Source organism: Lepus europaeus, chromosome 18 (genome assembly GCF_033115175.1).
Source record: "Lepus europaeus isolate LE1 chromosome 18, mLepTim1.pri, whole genome shotgun sequence".
In the NCBI taxonomy this organism is placed as follows: domain Eukaryota; kingdom Metazoa; phylum Chordata; class Mammalia; order Lagomorpha; family Leporidae; genus Lepus; species Lepus europaeus.
In genome coordinates, this window is record NC_084844.1 from 20,732,342 (window position 1) to 20,747,233 (window position 14,892).

General features: G+C 56.5%; 1 protein-coding gene across 2 annotated transcripts in view; it reads left to right on the forward strand.

Annotated features, from left to right (window-relative positions):
- ACLY (ATP citrate lyase) overlaps positions 1–14,892 on the forward strand; it is a 45,540-nt gene that overhangs the window by 9,813 nt on the left and 20,835 nt on the right. Inside the window, exons 8-17 of one of the 2 annotated variants that reach the window (XM_062175024.1) lie at positions 465–583; positions 1,278–1,414; positions 2,009–2,070; positions 4,223–4,340; positions 5,753–5,907; positions 6,348–6,438; positions 7,524–7,553; positions 10,735–10,876; positions 11,111–11,279; positions 14,194–14,298. In XM_062175024.1, coding sequence (XP_062031008.1) covers positions 465–583; positions 1,278–1,414; positions 2,009–2,070; positions 4,223–4,340; positions 5,753–5,907; positions 6,348–6,438; positions 7,524–7,553; positions 10,735–10,876; positions 11,111–11,279; positions 14,194–14,298 — 1,128 coding nt within the window. The remainder of the gene's footprint in view (positions 1–464; positions 584–1,277; positions 1,415–2,008; positions 2,071–4,222; positions 4,341–5,752; positions 5,908–6,347; positions 6,439–7,523; positions 7,554–10,734; positions 10,877–11,110; positions 11,280–14,193; positions 14,299–14,892) is intronic. The other variant, XM_062175025.1, reaches the window with a different exon arrangement.

Genomic DNA, 14,892 nt, shown 5'->3' on the forward strand with positions numbered 1-14,892 from the left:
GGTTCTCTGGGCCACGCGCTGAGAATTTTAATGGCTCCTTCCCACCTGTCCTCTGAGAGGTGCTTGCAGGGGGTTGGGCCTTGTATGGCGAGGTGCAGGCCCAGGCCAAGGGAATAGGCTGTGCTGGGAGAAGGGTAGGGCCTGGGGGGAATGGAGTGGCCATGTCAGGAGACAGGCAGGCTGCTGCTGGAGCAGGGGCTGTGGCAGGAGCAGAGAGACACAGGGAGGCCCAGGCTCTGGCAGCGGGCTTAAGGTCGGAGAAGCGAGGAGGGACGTTTGTCCCCAGGCAGTGACTGTGCTGTGGGTGGCTTCTGTACTTGAAGATACCATCAAGCTTTGTCCCAGGTACACTAACATGATTAACTGGCCTCCTCTTGTGCCTGCAGGGAAAGGGGCGGGGCCCCAGGGTCTGGGACCCTGTGAAGGGTGCCCTGAGGGCCCACCTGTTGCTGTCTGCTCCCTAGGAAGCCTACATTGCAGACCTGGATGCCAAAAGTGGGGCGAGCCTGAAGCTGACCTTGCTAAACCCCAAGGGGAGGATCTGGACCATGGTGGCAGGGGGTGGCGCCTCCGTCGTGTACAGGTGACTAGCCCACTCAGCGACCTTGCGCGTGGCCTGGGGTCTCTGGCTTCTCACCTGTGGCATCCAGAGTGCCTTGAGGGGCGCTGGTGAGACCCTGCCCCGTTCCGCGTGTTTCTGGCAAGCTTGCTTGCTTAAAAATGGTGTGACTTGCGCATTTTAATTCTGTGTAGTAACGTGTGCTTCATGCAAATGTTCAACAGATACAGAAGGTGAACTAGAAAGTGGAAGCCGCCTGTCTCCCTCCCCTTCCCCAGCTGGGTCACCCCGTCCTCCCTGGCACTGTAGTGCCTGTATGAATATGTATTTACTTTCTTAAGTCCTAGAAACATTGGGGTCCTGTTCCGTCCCCTTTGAAGTAATCAACCACGTCTTGACTTGAAGCGCGATGGGCATTGCTCATTTCTAGACCCGAATTTGGCCCTGTCCCCCAGCTGTGGCTATTCTCTGTACTGGGCAGCCTGGGGGTTCCTGCAGTGGCCACTTCTTATCTTTTTGTCCGTCGGGGCTTTGTTCATCGCTCATTTTTCCTGCTGCTGCCCTGGGCCATGGCTCCGCATGGCTGGCTGGTGGCACTGGCCAGAAGAGTGAGGGTAGCACAGTCAAGTGCAGCTTGCATAGGAGGTCTGAGAGGTGCGTCCTCCTGCCTGGGCCCCAGGGCCAGAGCCAGCGCTGACTGCTGTGTCTCCCCTGGCAGTGATACCATCTGCGATCTCGGGGGTGTCAATGAGCTGGCCAACTACGGGGAGTACTCGGGCGCCCCCAGCGAGCAGCAGACCTACGACTACGCCAAGACCATCCTGTCCCTCATGACCCGCGAGAAACACCCAGAGGGTGAGATGCGAGCACACATGCACCCTCTGTCCTGGGACACCCCGTGCGCTGCAGTGGGAGCAGCCTTAGGTCAAGGGTCACCGCAGCCTCAGTGCTGGTCCTTGAGGGGCCTAATGCTCACGTGTGGGCCTTGATGGACAGAGACACTTCTGTCTGAGGGCAGGGAGGAGGAAGCAGCAGCTGGGAGCTCCCGTTCCCATTGCTGTAAACTCGGTTCTGAGTGAGTGTCCTGGGCCTGGGTCAGGCTGTGGCCTGTGACCTGGGCTGTGTGATTTTGTGTCCCTTGCCACGTGCCAGTGTGGGGGCCACACGTGCTGGTTCCCTTTCCCCTAAGCCAGAGCGAGATTCCCACCAGAGGGCTTTCCGGATGCCACCCTGGGAACGTAGGCGTTCGGTGGGTTTGGATCGAGCGCCGCTTGGTCATGTAGGTGATGGAGTTGAGTTGACGAGGAAGAGGCCGTCCTATACCCTCCCTGTTACCTCTTCGCAGATGGGGGCCCTTGCTCAGGGAGACCTCCCTCAGTCGGGTTTCTGGGAAGATGCTGGAGTCTGCCTCTCTAACCCTTGTTTGATCTCTCTCAATTCCGAACCCAGGCAAGATCCTCATCATTGGAGGCAGCATTGCAAACTTCACCAATGTGGCTGCCACGTTCAAGGTAACCAGCTGCAGCAGTGCTGCAGGGCCTGGGGAAAGTAGGCTCCGAGCCAGAGGTGGGCTCCCCTAGGTTGTCCAGCCTAGGGAGTGGTTCTTACCCGGGGTCTCCCGCTGAGGGTGCGGAAGACAAGGGAGTAGGACATGTGGAGCTTAAGCAGGCTGTCTCTGGGCAGGCGGCTGACACTCACTGGACCATAACTCTCCCACCTGAGACCTGAGAAGCAGAAATCTGCCTGCTTTGGGGACCTTTCTCCAAAAGACGGGAATGAGGAAGGTGTTTTGATGACCTGGGCTCCTCCTCATCCAGCCTGGGTCTGTGCTGGGTCAGGGCCGTGGGCTCTGCTGTACAGATGCTGTGACTGTGGCTGCCAGTGAGCAGTGATGACGGAGCTCGCGGGCCTTGGGAGCTGTCCCCTCCCAGCAGCCTCCTCCAAGGCCATTTCCTATTTCACATTGCCGTGCTCCATGAGGCTACTCAGCAAGCCAAGGGGCGTGCGTGTGGCTCGAGCAGGTTAAGCCGCCGCTCGCGAGTCCCGCGGCCCATATTGGAGCTTGGTCCTGGCCGCTGCTACTGAGCTTGGGAAGGCAGCAGAAAACGGAGACCTGAGTGGAGCTCTGGCTCCTGGCTTTGGCCTGGCCCGGCGCAGCCCAGCTCTGGCTGGTGCAGACTTCTGGGGAGTGAACTAGAGGATGGAAGATTCCTCCCTACACACACCCGTGATGGTGTCGTGCAAGTTTTGAAACTCATGAGAATTGTGAGTAAGTCAGCGTCAGCCTTGAAAGGGAGTTCTCAGACAGGGAAGGAGCAGCCCGCGTCAGTCCTGCCCAGAGCTGGGTCTCCCTAACCTGACCTGGTCCAGCAGACAAATCCCAGACAGGTGAGCTCTCCGGCTGTGTTTCAGCATCCGAGCTGCCCTTCGGTACGGCTTTACCCCAAGAGAGGACGACTGGAACTGGAGCAGGAACGTGTGTAGAGCATGGCAGAAATTAGAGACTCCAGGCTCACAAAACCTTGCCTTCTGTTTGGAGAGACAGAACTGGTTTATACCCTGCTAGCCTCCCAGTTTTCCAAAGCGGAAGTCCATTGTAAGAGCCATTCCCTGAAATCACTGGAAGATTTTGTAGGACTTTGACCTTGAAGAAGACTATGGTTTGCTTTTTTTTTTTTTTTTGACAGGCAGAGTGGACAGTGAGAGAGAGAGAAAGGTCTTCCTTTTGCCGTTGGTTCACCCTCCAATGGCCGCCACAGTAGCGCGCTGCGGCCTGCGCACCGCGCTGATCCAATGGCAGGAGCCAGGTGCTTCTCCTGGTCTCCCATGGGGTGCAGGGCCCAAGCACTTGGGCCATCCTCCACTGCACTCCCTGGCCACAGCAGAGAGCTGGCCTGGAAGAGGGGCAACCGGGACAGGATCGGTGCCCCGACCGGGACTAGAACCCGGTGTGCCGGCGCCACAAGGCGGAGGATTAGCCTAGTGAGCCGCGGCACCGGCCTATGGTTTGCTTTTAATTTTAAAATTTATTTATGTATTTTGAAAGTCAGAGTTAGAGAGAGCCTTCCATCCTCTACTTCACTCCCCAGATGGCCCAGACTGAACCAGGAGCTTCATCTGGGTCTCCCACATGGATGGCAGGGACCCAAACACTTGAGCCATCTTCCACTGCTTTTCCAAGGCCATTAACAGGGAGCTGGATCAGAAGTGGAGCAGCCGGAACATGAACTGTTGCCCATATGAGATGCCGGTGTTGCAGGTGGTAGCTTTACCCTCTACACCAGTCCCAGAAAACTGTTTGGTACCCGGAGACCCCTGCACGGGACTCCCTGAGGTTGCAGTGAGGTAAAAGAATGACTAGCCAGGGCAGAGACAAGCAGAGCCCTGTCGACCTGGCATGCTGGGGCACCGGTGTATCGAGGGGTGTTGCTTCCAGGTACCCTACATTCCCATCTCAGCATTGTCAAAAGCAGTCAGATGTCCTGGGCCTTGGGTTGCTTGTGCCTGGTCCAGTCGGCATGTGTATGGTGCTGACCGCCAGGGCCACTTCACCCCGTGAGAGGCAGCTCTTGTCGTAGACGCCTGCTAGGTTTGCATACGTTGGTTATAAATCATCAACCGTGGCTCCCTTGTCTTAGTCACGTGTCTGTTGTCCCTTTCCAGGGTATCGTGAGAGCCATCCGGGATTACCAGGGGCCCCTGAAGGAGCACGAGGTCACGATCTTTGTCCGAAGAGGCGGCCCCAACTATCAGGAGGGCTTACGGGTGATGGGAGAAGTGGGTAAGACCTGGCTCTCTCCTCCCCTCTCCTCCCCCTGGGCTGTGGCCTGCCCCCTGCGGGTCCTGAAAGGAGTCTGTCTTGGCTCGGGATCTGCAGCCTTGTCTCTTCCATTGTCTGCCACCCCCAACGCTGAGCGCGTGTCCTGAACTCCAGGCTGGCATGAAAGGCATTGCCATTCAGTGTATTTGTAACGAAGAATGCCTGCTGTGTGCTGGACACTGCTCCAGGCGCTGGGGTCGCAGCCACGGACACGACAGGCAGTGAGCTCCGTGCAGCTCAGGGTGCTGACCCTCGTGTCGGAGTGCTGGGGGCACGGAGGAGGACGGCGGGTGAGGGGTAGCTTCAGTCAGAGGATCAGATCGTGGTGGGAAGGTGACATCGTGGCCAAGGCCCAGGGGAGTGGAGGGAGCAGTTCAGCGGCGATGTCTACAGAGCAAAGGGCCACCCACAGGGGAGACCCTGATGGAGCTCCCGGCTGTTGTGTGCACATGGGGAATGGAAAACTAAAATGCAAATGAAGAGAGCAGAGAGCTGAAGTGGGCCCCCCTCAGCCAGCCGGATGGAACGTGAAAGAGCTTTGTGACAGCAGCCTTGCTCTCAGATGTCTCAGAGCACCCAGTGCCGAGGCCCTTGTTGGGGAGCAGGGCGACAGGTTCAGGATGCACTGCGCATGAGCTCGCCTCTGACTGGACGGACAGAACTTTCTGTCATCCGTATTTCCAAATCGGTATCTGCAAACGTGAGCCTTTCCCCGCCCCCCACTTATGGTCCAAGTGCTCATTTTCATTCACTCACCTACAACTGAGGCCCTGGAGTGGGCCAGCCTTGGGGACAGCATGGTGAACAGGCCCCAGGTAGAAGATCAAACAAGTCAGCAGTGAGATGAGCGGCTGTCAGCGAGGGGTCTGCAGAGTGGAGGGCAGGCTGGCGTGAGGGGGCGGCCAGGGAGCTAGGAAAGTCCTTTCTTGACAGGTGGCACTTGGGTTGAGCTTAGTGAGAAGGCAGCAGCCTGGTGGTTTCTGGGGCAGGAGCATTCTGTGCAGAGAGAGGTGTGGGCCCACGGCCCTGGGGGGTGGGCTCGGGATCCCTAGGACCAGGCCAGAGGGGCAGGCAGGCACGGGGCACATGTGGACACCGGTGCTGAGGGCTGAGAGGTGGAGAGGCGGCTCTGGCTGCGGGCAGGGGAGGCTGACTTGAGCAACCCTGTGGTCACTCGAGGCTTGCCACAGAGCTGTTTCTTGGCTGTCCGTGCCAGCCGGTAGTCTTTAGAAAGGTATGTTGGTGCAGGTTTTGACAGGCGGTTGGCCCTAGATGAAGGGATCTCGCAGGCACAGAGCAAGGCTGAGGCAGAGCTTGGCAGGGACACAGGCCCCCACTGGGGAGCGCCACCGACAGACCTCCTTCCCTCACAGGGAAGACCACCGGGATCCCCATCCATGTCTTCGGCACGGAAACCCACATGACGGCCATTGTGGGCATGGCTCTGGGCCACCGGCCCATCCCCAATCAGCCTCCCACGGCGGCCCACACTGCGAACTTCCTCCTCAATGCCAGCGGGAGCACGTCGGTAGGTGCCAGCCCTCCCCTCCCGCCTGAGAGGAGGGAACATCCCAGCTCCCATTCCCCAGTCCAGGGCACAGTACCTCCTCCGACCTTTGGGGCTTGGTTACACACAGTGGAAGTTAGTAGGTGGTTTCCATCATAGTAGCATAGTAGGCCAAGAGGTTCCAAGTCAGACCTGAGTTCAAATCCTGACTGTCACTTGGGGAGGGAGGGGCCTTGGCAGGTGTCTTAGCTGCTCCGAGCCTCGGTGCGTTCATTTGCCGTGTGGGCAACATTGATTTCCTCTCTCAGGACTGCTAGAACAGTGCTTCTGGAAGCATCAGAGAAGGGACAAAGCTGCACGTGCTGTTGTCCCCTGATTTCCTTGGAGCCTTTAGGACCAGTGGCTCGGTCCCCACGATGCCCTCTGTGACATCTCCCTCCCTCTCTCCTTGTGCGCCGCAGACCCCAGCCCCCAGCAGGACTGCATCTTTTTCTGAATCCAGGGCTGACGACGTGGCACCCGCCAAGAAGGCCAAGCCTGCCATGCCACAAGGTAACTCCTGGAGGTCGCAGGAAGCGGCCTGTTGGTGCCTGCCCCTTCTGTCAGCCCTTGTCCTGTCCTGCCTGGGCTGGCAGAGCAGGTGCAGTGATCTGGGCTTTGCTGGGGGAGTGGCCTGAGGGCGTGGGATGGGACTGGGACTGGAGGATGGACTGGCTCCAGCAGGGTGATCTGCCCTGAGGCTGAGGACGTACCCCATGCTTGGGTCATCTCACTCCCCTCTCACTTCTCCCCTGTTCTTCCTATCTGGGAGAGAGCTGGGTAGGGAGGCTGCGAAAGGGACAGGCTTTTAGAAATACCAGGATGTGGGAAGTTCTCTTAGATTCCCCTTTCCATATGGGGGGCAGGAGCCCAGGATGGCAGAGCAAGTCCCTTCAGCACAGCAGCACAGGGCTCTGTCCTTGGTCTCCCGGTCCCGGTCCAGCTGTCCTTCACCTGACTCATCTTTCCATTGCGATCCCTGCCAGCTGGGCCTCGCCGTCAGCGTCAGACAAGCAGTCATTGCCCCCGGGCTGCTGAGCCCCCTGCAGGCTCTTCCTGGCCCAGGCAGGCCTGGCTGAAGGCATTTTGGGAAATGGTGACAGCAGCTCCAGGGGCTCAAGATCAGAAGTCACTGCCCTGTGATCCCCCCCAGATCAGCGGCTTTGTCCATGGCCTAGAGTGACAGGTCCAGCCCTGTGCTGGTCAGATCATCCTGTCGTGCTTTGTGGGGACAAAAGGGGTTGGCCTTGAGAGGGTGGGGCTGGGCCAGCCAGGGAGCCCAGTGGGGCTAACAGTCCATCCACTGCCCCATCAGAAGCCTGGGGAGGTTGCTGTGAGCACCCCCAGCCTTCGTGCTCCTGCAGCCCCTCTCTGTCCCTTCCCCTCGGCCCTCTGCCTTTCCTGTACTCCTTCTGATTGGCACATTCACTGCTTCTGTTGGCTTCCTCTCCCTGACCGCTGTGCAGTGGGCGAGGGATTGTGAGGGGTCAGCCTGGAAACACAACGTCCGTGGGACCCTGCCCTGTTACCACCCTCTCCCTCCAAAGCCTCCAGCTGTCAGCGGGTCACTCAGTTGCCTTGGTCATTTTCTTTGACAGATTCAGTCCCAAGTCCAAGACCCCTGCAAGGTAGGATGCCCCCACCTGCCCCAGCTCCGCGTGTGGCTTTATCAGCGGTGACAGTTTCTCTGTGTGTTCTGTTTCCCCTCTCTTGGTGGGTTGCAGTGTTGTCTGCTCTATTTTCTGTCCCCACCTCAGTGTGGCCTGTCCCCAAGTGATCCTAGTCTTGGCTCTAACTCCCTTCCCATGCCTGCTGAGAACATGCCCTCCACTCAACACTGTCCTCACTGTGTGGCTCTCTGGCTTGACACCTGCGAGGGGGTGGAGCCTGAGGAGCCAGGCCCACCCTTCCAGAGTGGGGCGTGGTGTCAGGGAGGGAGGTCTTGGGGAAGGAAGGAACCGTCCCATTGCAGGGGGCACCCGTGGCTGCAGGAAGGAGCCCCAGGTCACCCCACTCTGATATACGTCTCTTGAAACCATCCTTTTCTGACTTTTGCTGCCTGGGCCTCACTGCTTCCCACTTCATCCCAGCACTCCTAATACTGGGGACAGGTTTACACCGCCCCAGCTCTTTAGTGGCAGGACGGGTTGGATGGAGGAGAGAGTCTGGAGCATTGGGAGGGACCTGGGCTTTATCTGGATCTGAGCCTACATCTTATAATGCACATTTTACACACACACACCCACTCTCTCTCTCTCTCATCTCTCTCCCTTTCCTTCTCTCCTAGCCTGGGGGAATAGATGAATCACAGCTGTGAGGGCAGGAGAATTTCCTGACCTTGACCGCTTGCTAGTGGGAGGTCGCTGACCCCCCTGCTGCAAGGCCAAGTGCACAGTCCTCTGACCACCTGCCTTCACGCCATGCATTTTCTGCCCCGAGAAAGATCCAGAGTCACCCAAGACTGAGCCCTGTGCAGAAAGAACAGGGGTGGACTGTGGTTTTCTGAGGGCTCTACCCCAGGGAGGGGGGCTGTGTGGGGAAGTGGGAGGCAGGAAAACAGGAAGGGTCGGGGAGGGAGGGTGGATGGTGCCGGCTCCAGCCCTCCCCCTCGGTAAGGCAGGGGAGGAGCCTGCTTGGGGGTGGGGGCTCAGCTCTGAAAGCCAGTTCTTTCTGGAGCACCCTCGGTGCTGCTGAGCCGGCCATCGCCCCCTTCAGCTTTGGCTCCTCAGTGCTTGCGCTGCTGGAGGTGTGGGTGGCTTTGTCCTCCACAGATGCTGAGTGCATACATGCTCAGACCCAGGTGTGGCCCCCCCCCAGGGGCCCTGACTCAAGCCCCGCCTCTCTGTTGCACAGCTGAGCTGCATCTTAAGTAGTTTCGCACTCCTGGCTCTGATCTAGGACCTCTGTCATTGAGCATCTCTGGGCTTCAGTTTGCTGGGACTGGGCAGTGTGAGAACTGGATTAGGGGGCTTCCTTTGTCCCTGGGATCCCATGTCTCTTGGGCTCCATGTGCAGGTGGCAGCAAATCCCAGGTATTTGTAACATCCGGAGCCTCTGTCTTGAGAAGCTTAGGGCTGTGAAGGAAGAGGTAGGCCTGTATAGGATTTGATCAGACCTTGAACCAGGTCAGCTGAGCCAGCCTGTGTGGTCCAACAGGTTGATTAATGCCAGGTGCCACTGGGCCAGATGCATTGTTACCCCCTGGGGGAGCTGAGGGCCTCCCCTGAGCTGGAGGGAAGGGTGAGGGCTCCCCTGCACCCCACAGAATGTGCTTCTGCCAGCTCCTTTTGTCCCTTTTGCCACTCACCTCTTTCCTCCTGCCAGGGAGCATTGTTCTGACCAGGTGTAGGAAGGGGGAGGACGGGAAGAATAGTGGGAAGTGGGGGCCCTGGCTGCCAGCACCCTGGCCTGAGCTGCCCTGTCCTCAGCCCTGGCGTAGCCAGCCTCTCCTTGGACCTGTGGTGACCTAGAATTCACAAGAATTCCAACCCTGACTGGCGCTGGGTTCAGGTCCACATGGACAAAGTGAACTGGGTTGCTGGGGAGTTGTTTAAAGTGGATGGGGAGCGCTTACCCCCTTTTTCCCAATGACTTAAAATAATTTATCAAGACTTGCAAAAAGTTTCTGGAAAAATGGCATTGAAAGATAAGTTCAGGGGCAGATGTTGGGGCTCAGGGGGTTGAGCTGCCACCTGGGACACTTGCATCCCATATTGGGGTGCCCAGGCTTGAGTCCCACCCCTGCTGGGAGGCAGCTGGTGGTGGCTACAGCACTTGGGCCCCTGCCACCACGTGGGAGAAGTGAATGGAGTTCTTGGCTCCTGGCTTCAGCCTGACACAATCCTGCCTGTTGCAGGGTTTGGACAGTGAGCCAGTGGATGGAAGATCTGTGTCTCTCTCTCTCTGTGTCATTCTGCCCTTCAAATAAATGAAAAAAATTAACTTTGAAAACAAAAAACTTATTTTGGTGCAAAAAAAAAACCTTGAAACACATACATAATTTTTTTCATATTTGCATTTTTTTCTTTTTCTTTTTTTTTACAGGCAGAGTTAGAGAAAGAGAGACAGAGAGAAAGGTCTTCCTTTTTCCGTTGGTTCACCCCCTAAATGGCCACTACGGTGCCAGCCGGTGCTCTATGCCGATCCAAAGCCAGGAGCCAGGTGCTTCTCCTGGTCTCCCATGGGGTGCAGGGCCCAAGCACCTGGGCCATCCTCCACTGCCTTCCCGGGCCACAGCAGAGAGCTGGACTGGAAGAGGAGCAACTGGAACAGAATCTGGCGCCCCAACCGGGACTAAACCCGGGGTACCGGTGCCACAGGCGGAGGATTAGCTTAGTGAGCTGTGGCGCCGGCCGTATTTGCATTTTTTCACAATTGGAGGCATGTATTTTAAGAATTGGTTTCTACCAAAACACTTTTTAATTCTATTTTCCATGAACTTTTGAAAGTCCCTGGTACCTTTCCTGTGAAATTAACCAAGCCCTGGATTCTCTCTGGATATCTTTAGCTGGGGTCTGGGGGTCCTGTAGGTGGGGCTGGTTCTCCCAGGGGCTGTCCTTCCTCTATTCCTCGCAGGGCCGTTGACAAGTCAGGCAGGTGCTTTTAGCTCTCTCTGTTCTCTCTGCTGCCTTCTGCCAGAAAAAAAAAAAAAAAATTAAGGTATCTCCTCACTAAGTTCCTCTGACATCCTTTTGTGGTCTTGAAGGAGCCCTTGTCCTGAATTTGGCGTGGAGGGCTCTGCCCCGCCCCTGCCCCCGCAGGTTCCCGAGTGCGTATTCTGGGTGCACTCGCTGTGTCTCTGCCCACCAGGAAAGAGCACCACCCTCTTCAGCCGCCACACCAAAGCCATCGTGTGGGGCATGCAGACCCGGGCTGTGCAAGGCATGCTGGACTTCGACTATGTCTGCTCCCGAGACGAGCCCTCCGTGGCTGCCATGGTCTACCCCTTCACGTGAGTCCCGCCGTGGCAGGAGGCCGGCCTCAGCTGAGACAAAACCTGGGGTGTCAGCTCGCTTCTCCCCTTTGCTGGGGAGGGGTCTGCCCTCCCCGCACCAGCGACGAGGGCGGTCGGTACTCTTGGGGGACTTTTTTTCCCTTCTGTAGGCGCTCTTAGAGGGCAGAGACCTTGCCTGTTGCACCTTCCAGGTGGTGATCCTCTCTCAGCCTTGCTTTTCCCCTCTCACAGTGGGGACCACAAGCAGAAGTTTTACTGGGGACACAAGGAGATCCTGATCCCTGTCTTCAAGAACATGGCTGATGCCATGAAGAAGCACCCAGAAGTGGATGTGCTCATCAACTTTGCCTCTCTCCGCTCCGCCTACGACAGCACCATGGAGACCATGAATTATGCACAGGTAAGCCCCGTGTGCTGGGCGGGAGGGCGTCCTGAATGGCGTCCACAGTCACCGCCGCCTGGGACAAAGGGCTTGCAATTCGGGAGTGGCCGGTGGTTTGCGTGATCTGCAGAGGTCAGGGGACTGACCCAGAGCTGGTCAAACCGGGCTGCTTACCTGGGCTCACGGTGCAGCTCACCCGCCCCCGCCAGGTCCTCTGTGTGCTGTCCCAGACTGCTGTGAAAGCAAGATCAAAAGCACTTCCTCAATGTAAAAGCGGCACACACGCACTCTAGAGAAAACTGCATTCTGATAAATAAGAAGACAAATAAATATTTAGTCTCATTTCCCAGAAGTGTGATTGCTGCCCCGTAAGTTTGTCTTTATCCACACCTTTCTAGAACAGGGGGACTAACCCTGTACGTGGCCCTCATGCAGCCTGCTTTGTCTGCCTGCCCTTTCCACACCAGTAAACATTTCCTGGCAACATCACCTGCCTGTCCCGGTTGTGAGGGGCATCTTGGGTCCACATTTGCATCTATGCCCTGAGCTCAAGTTTCCAGAAGTGGCCTGAGTTCGAGTTTCCAGAAGTGGAACTGCTGCTTCCGCGTGCAGCTCCGAAAGCTTCGCTCCGTCCTGCCCTCCAGGAGAGTGGCAGGGGTGGCGGTTCCCAGTGGTCGTTCGAGTGTTATGGTCCCCTTGCAAGTGAAATAGCTGCAGAATTAATAGACTTTTTGTTTAGCTTCATATCTTTGATCAATAACTAAGACGAGCTTTTGGAAACTTAATAGGCCTTTTGTACTCCATGACTTCCTTCCCTCTCTTTTCCTTTCTTTTTTCTTTTTTTAAGATTATTGAGAGAGTTACAGACAAGGAGAGAGAGATACAGAGAGAGAAAGGTCTTCCTTCCAGTTCACTCCCCCCAATGACCGCAATGGTCAGAGCTGGGCCAATCTGAAGCCAGGAGCCAGGTGCTTCTTCTAGGTCCTCCACATGGGTGCAGGGGCCCAAGCACTTGGGCCATCTTCTACTGCTTTCCCAGGCCATAGCAGAGAGCTGGATTGGAAGCAGAGGAGCCAGGACTTGAACTGGTGCCCATATGGGATGCCGGCACCGCAGGCCGAGGCTTAACCTGCTACCCCATAGCACCGGCCCATCTCCTTCTATTTTTTTTTTAATTTGTCTTTTTTTTTTTGACAGGCAGAGTGGACAGTGAGAGAGAGACAGAGACAGAGAGAAAGGTCTTCCTTTGCCGTTGGTTGGCGCGCTGCGGCCGGCGCACCGCGCTGATCCAAAGGCAGGAGCCAGGTGCTTATCCTGGTCTCCCATGGGGTGCAGGGCCCAAACACTTGGGCCATCCTCCACTGCCTTCCCGGGCCATAGCAGAGAGCTGGCCTGGAAGAGGGGTAACTGGGACAGAATCCGGTGCCCTGACTGGGACTAGAACTCGGTGTGCCGGCGCCGCAAGGCGGAGGATTAGCCTGTTGAGCCACGGCGCCGGCCCTTAATTTGTCTTTTTAAAGATTGATTTGCAGAAACCTTTAACAAATTAAGATATTGACTCTTTTTATTCAAAATTTTTGTCAGGTTCCAGTTTGTCATGTTTTAGCCTACAACTGGAGAACATAAAATTATTTTGATTTGGCCAGAGCCGCAGCTCAATAGGCTAATCCTCCGCCTGCAGCGCTGGCACATCGGGTTCTAGTCCCGGTCGGGGCGCCAGATTCTGTCCCGGTTGCTCCTCTTCCAGTCCAGCTCTCTGCTGTGGCCGGGAGTGCAGTGGAGGATGGCCCAAGTGCTTGGGCCCTGCACCCGCATGGGAGACCAGGAGAAACACCTGGCTCCTGGCTTCAGATCGGCGCAGCACGCCGGCCGCAGCAGCCATTGTGGGGTGAACCAACAGAAAAGGAAGACCTTTCTCTCTGTCTCTTTCTCTCACTGTCCACTCTGCCTGTCAAAAAAAAAAATTATTTTGATGCCTGGATGAAGTAAAATATAAAGCGTACTTCCTAAAAACGAGCTGCTGTTTTCAGTCCAGAGCAGAAGTTGGCAAACCACAACCCAAGGCAAAGCCTAGTCCCATTGTGCTATTTTTTTAAGTACTTTAAAAAAATGTTTATTTTTATCTATTAGTAGGAAAGCAGAGTGACAGAGAGGGAGATAGACAGAGACAGAGATCGTCCACCCCCAAATGCCCACAGCAGCCAGGGCTGGGCCAGGCAAAGGCCAGGAGCCCAGAACTCGCTCCAGGTCTCCCACGGAGGTGACAGGAACCCAGGCACCTGAGTCATCATCGGTGGAGGAAGCTGGCCTGGAACCCCTGCACTGATAAGGGATGGGGGTGTCCCGGCTTCACCTGCTGCGCCACAGCACCTGCCCCATCACCTGTGTTTATAAATACATTTTTTAAAAATACATCTACACTCTGATTTCCGTTCCACCTGTGGCTGTTTTTACACTAAAAATGTTGCTGCAGAGACCACGTGGCCCCGAGAACCTAAAACACTTTACACAAGGAGTTTGCTAGGCCCGGGTCTGGAGCCGGAGAGGAGGTTCCTGGGCCCGTCTTCAGCCTCCCTCGCGCACTCTGGGCTGAGCGTGGAAGCAGCTGCTTCTCTCACGCTCAGGCCTTGGGGCAGGACTCGGGAGTACTGCAGAGAAAAGCCACTCTTCGCTGCTTTATGAGCAGACACAATGACAGGTGGAGGGCAGGTGGCCAGAGTTTCTGGGTGAGAGGTAATATGGCAGGCTCTGGAAACATTTGCTCTTGTTTGTGTCCTGAATCACTGAGTGGTGTTGGCCCAGGGAGATCCATTGGCGTGAGCACCGCCCTGCTCCTGGGAGAGCGTTAGGGTGACTGGGGGGTGGGGGGAGCGTGCTGGGAGGGGACACGGGGCCTGGGAGGTGCTGACGAGAAACACTTGCCATTGTCTAGATACGCACCATCGCCATCATAGCCGAAGGCATCCCCGAAGCCCTCACCAGGAAGCTGATCAAGAGGGCAAACCAGAAGGGAGTGACCATCATCGGACCTGCCACTGTGAGCCCCCCCTTCCCCCCTCCCCGGGAGGCCCTCCGAGGCCCTCCTCACTCTTCTGTCTCTTTGCTAGGTTCAAGAGATTCAGGGAACACATTGAAAACTGTCAGTCATCCATTTCTAGTTAATTTTTAATCGCTCTCTCCACGGTCCATTTCCTCTCTTTTTTAAATGAAGATTTGTTTTGTTCATTTGAAAGGCAGGCAGAGTTACAAGGTGAGGGTGGTGGGGGGATGGGGGGTGGAGAGAAAGAGAGAGAGATGTTCCATTTGCTGGTTCACTTTCTAAATGGCTGCAATGGCTAGGGCTGGGCCATACCAAAACCAGGAGCCAGTGTACCACCTGGGTGGCCTGGGTCCAAGCACTTGGGCCATCCTCTGCTGCTTTTCCAGGTGCATTAGCTGGTAGCCAGATCAGAAGTGGAGCAGCCAGGATGAACCAGTGCTCATATGGGATACCAGCGTCTCAGGCCAGGGCTTAACCCACTGTGCCACAATGCCAGCCCCAGTCCATTCACCTTTATATATAGTTTCAGGGGCTAATGAGAAGTTGCTTTTGTTTGTTTTGAAAGGCAGAGAGAGACAGACTCCAGTCCAC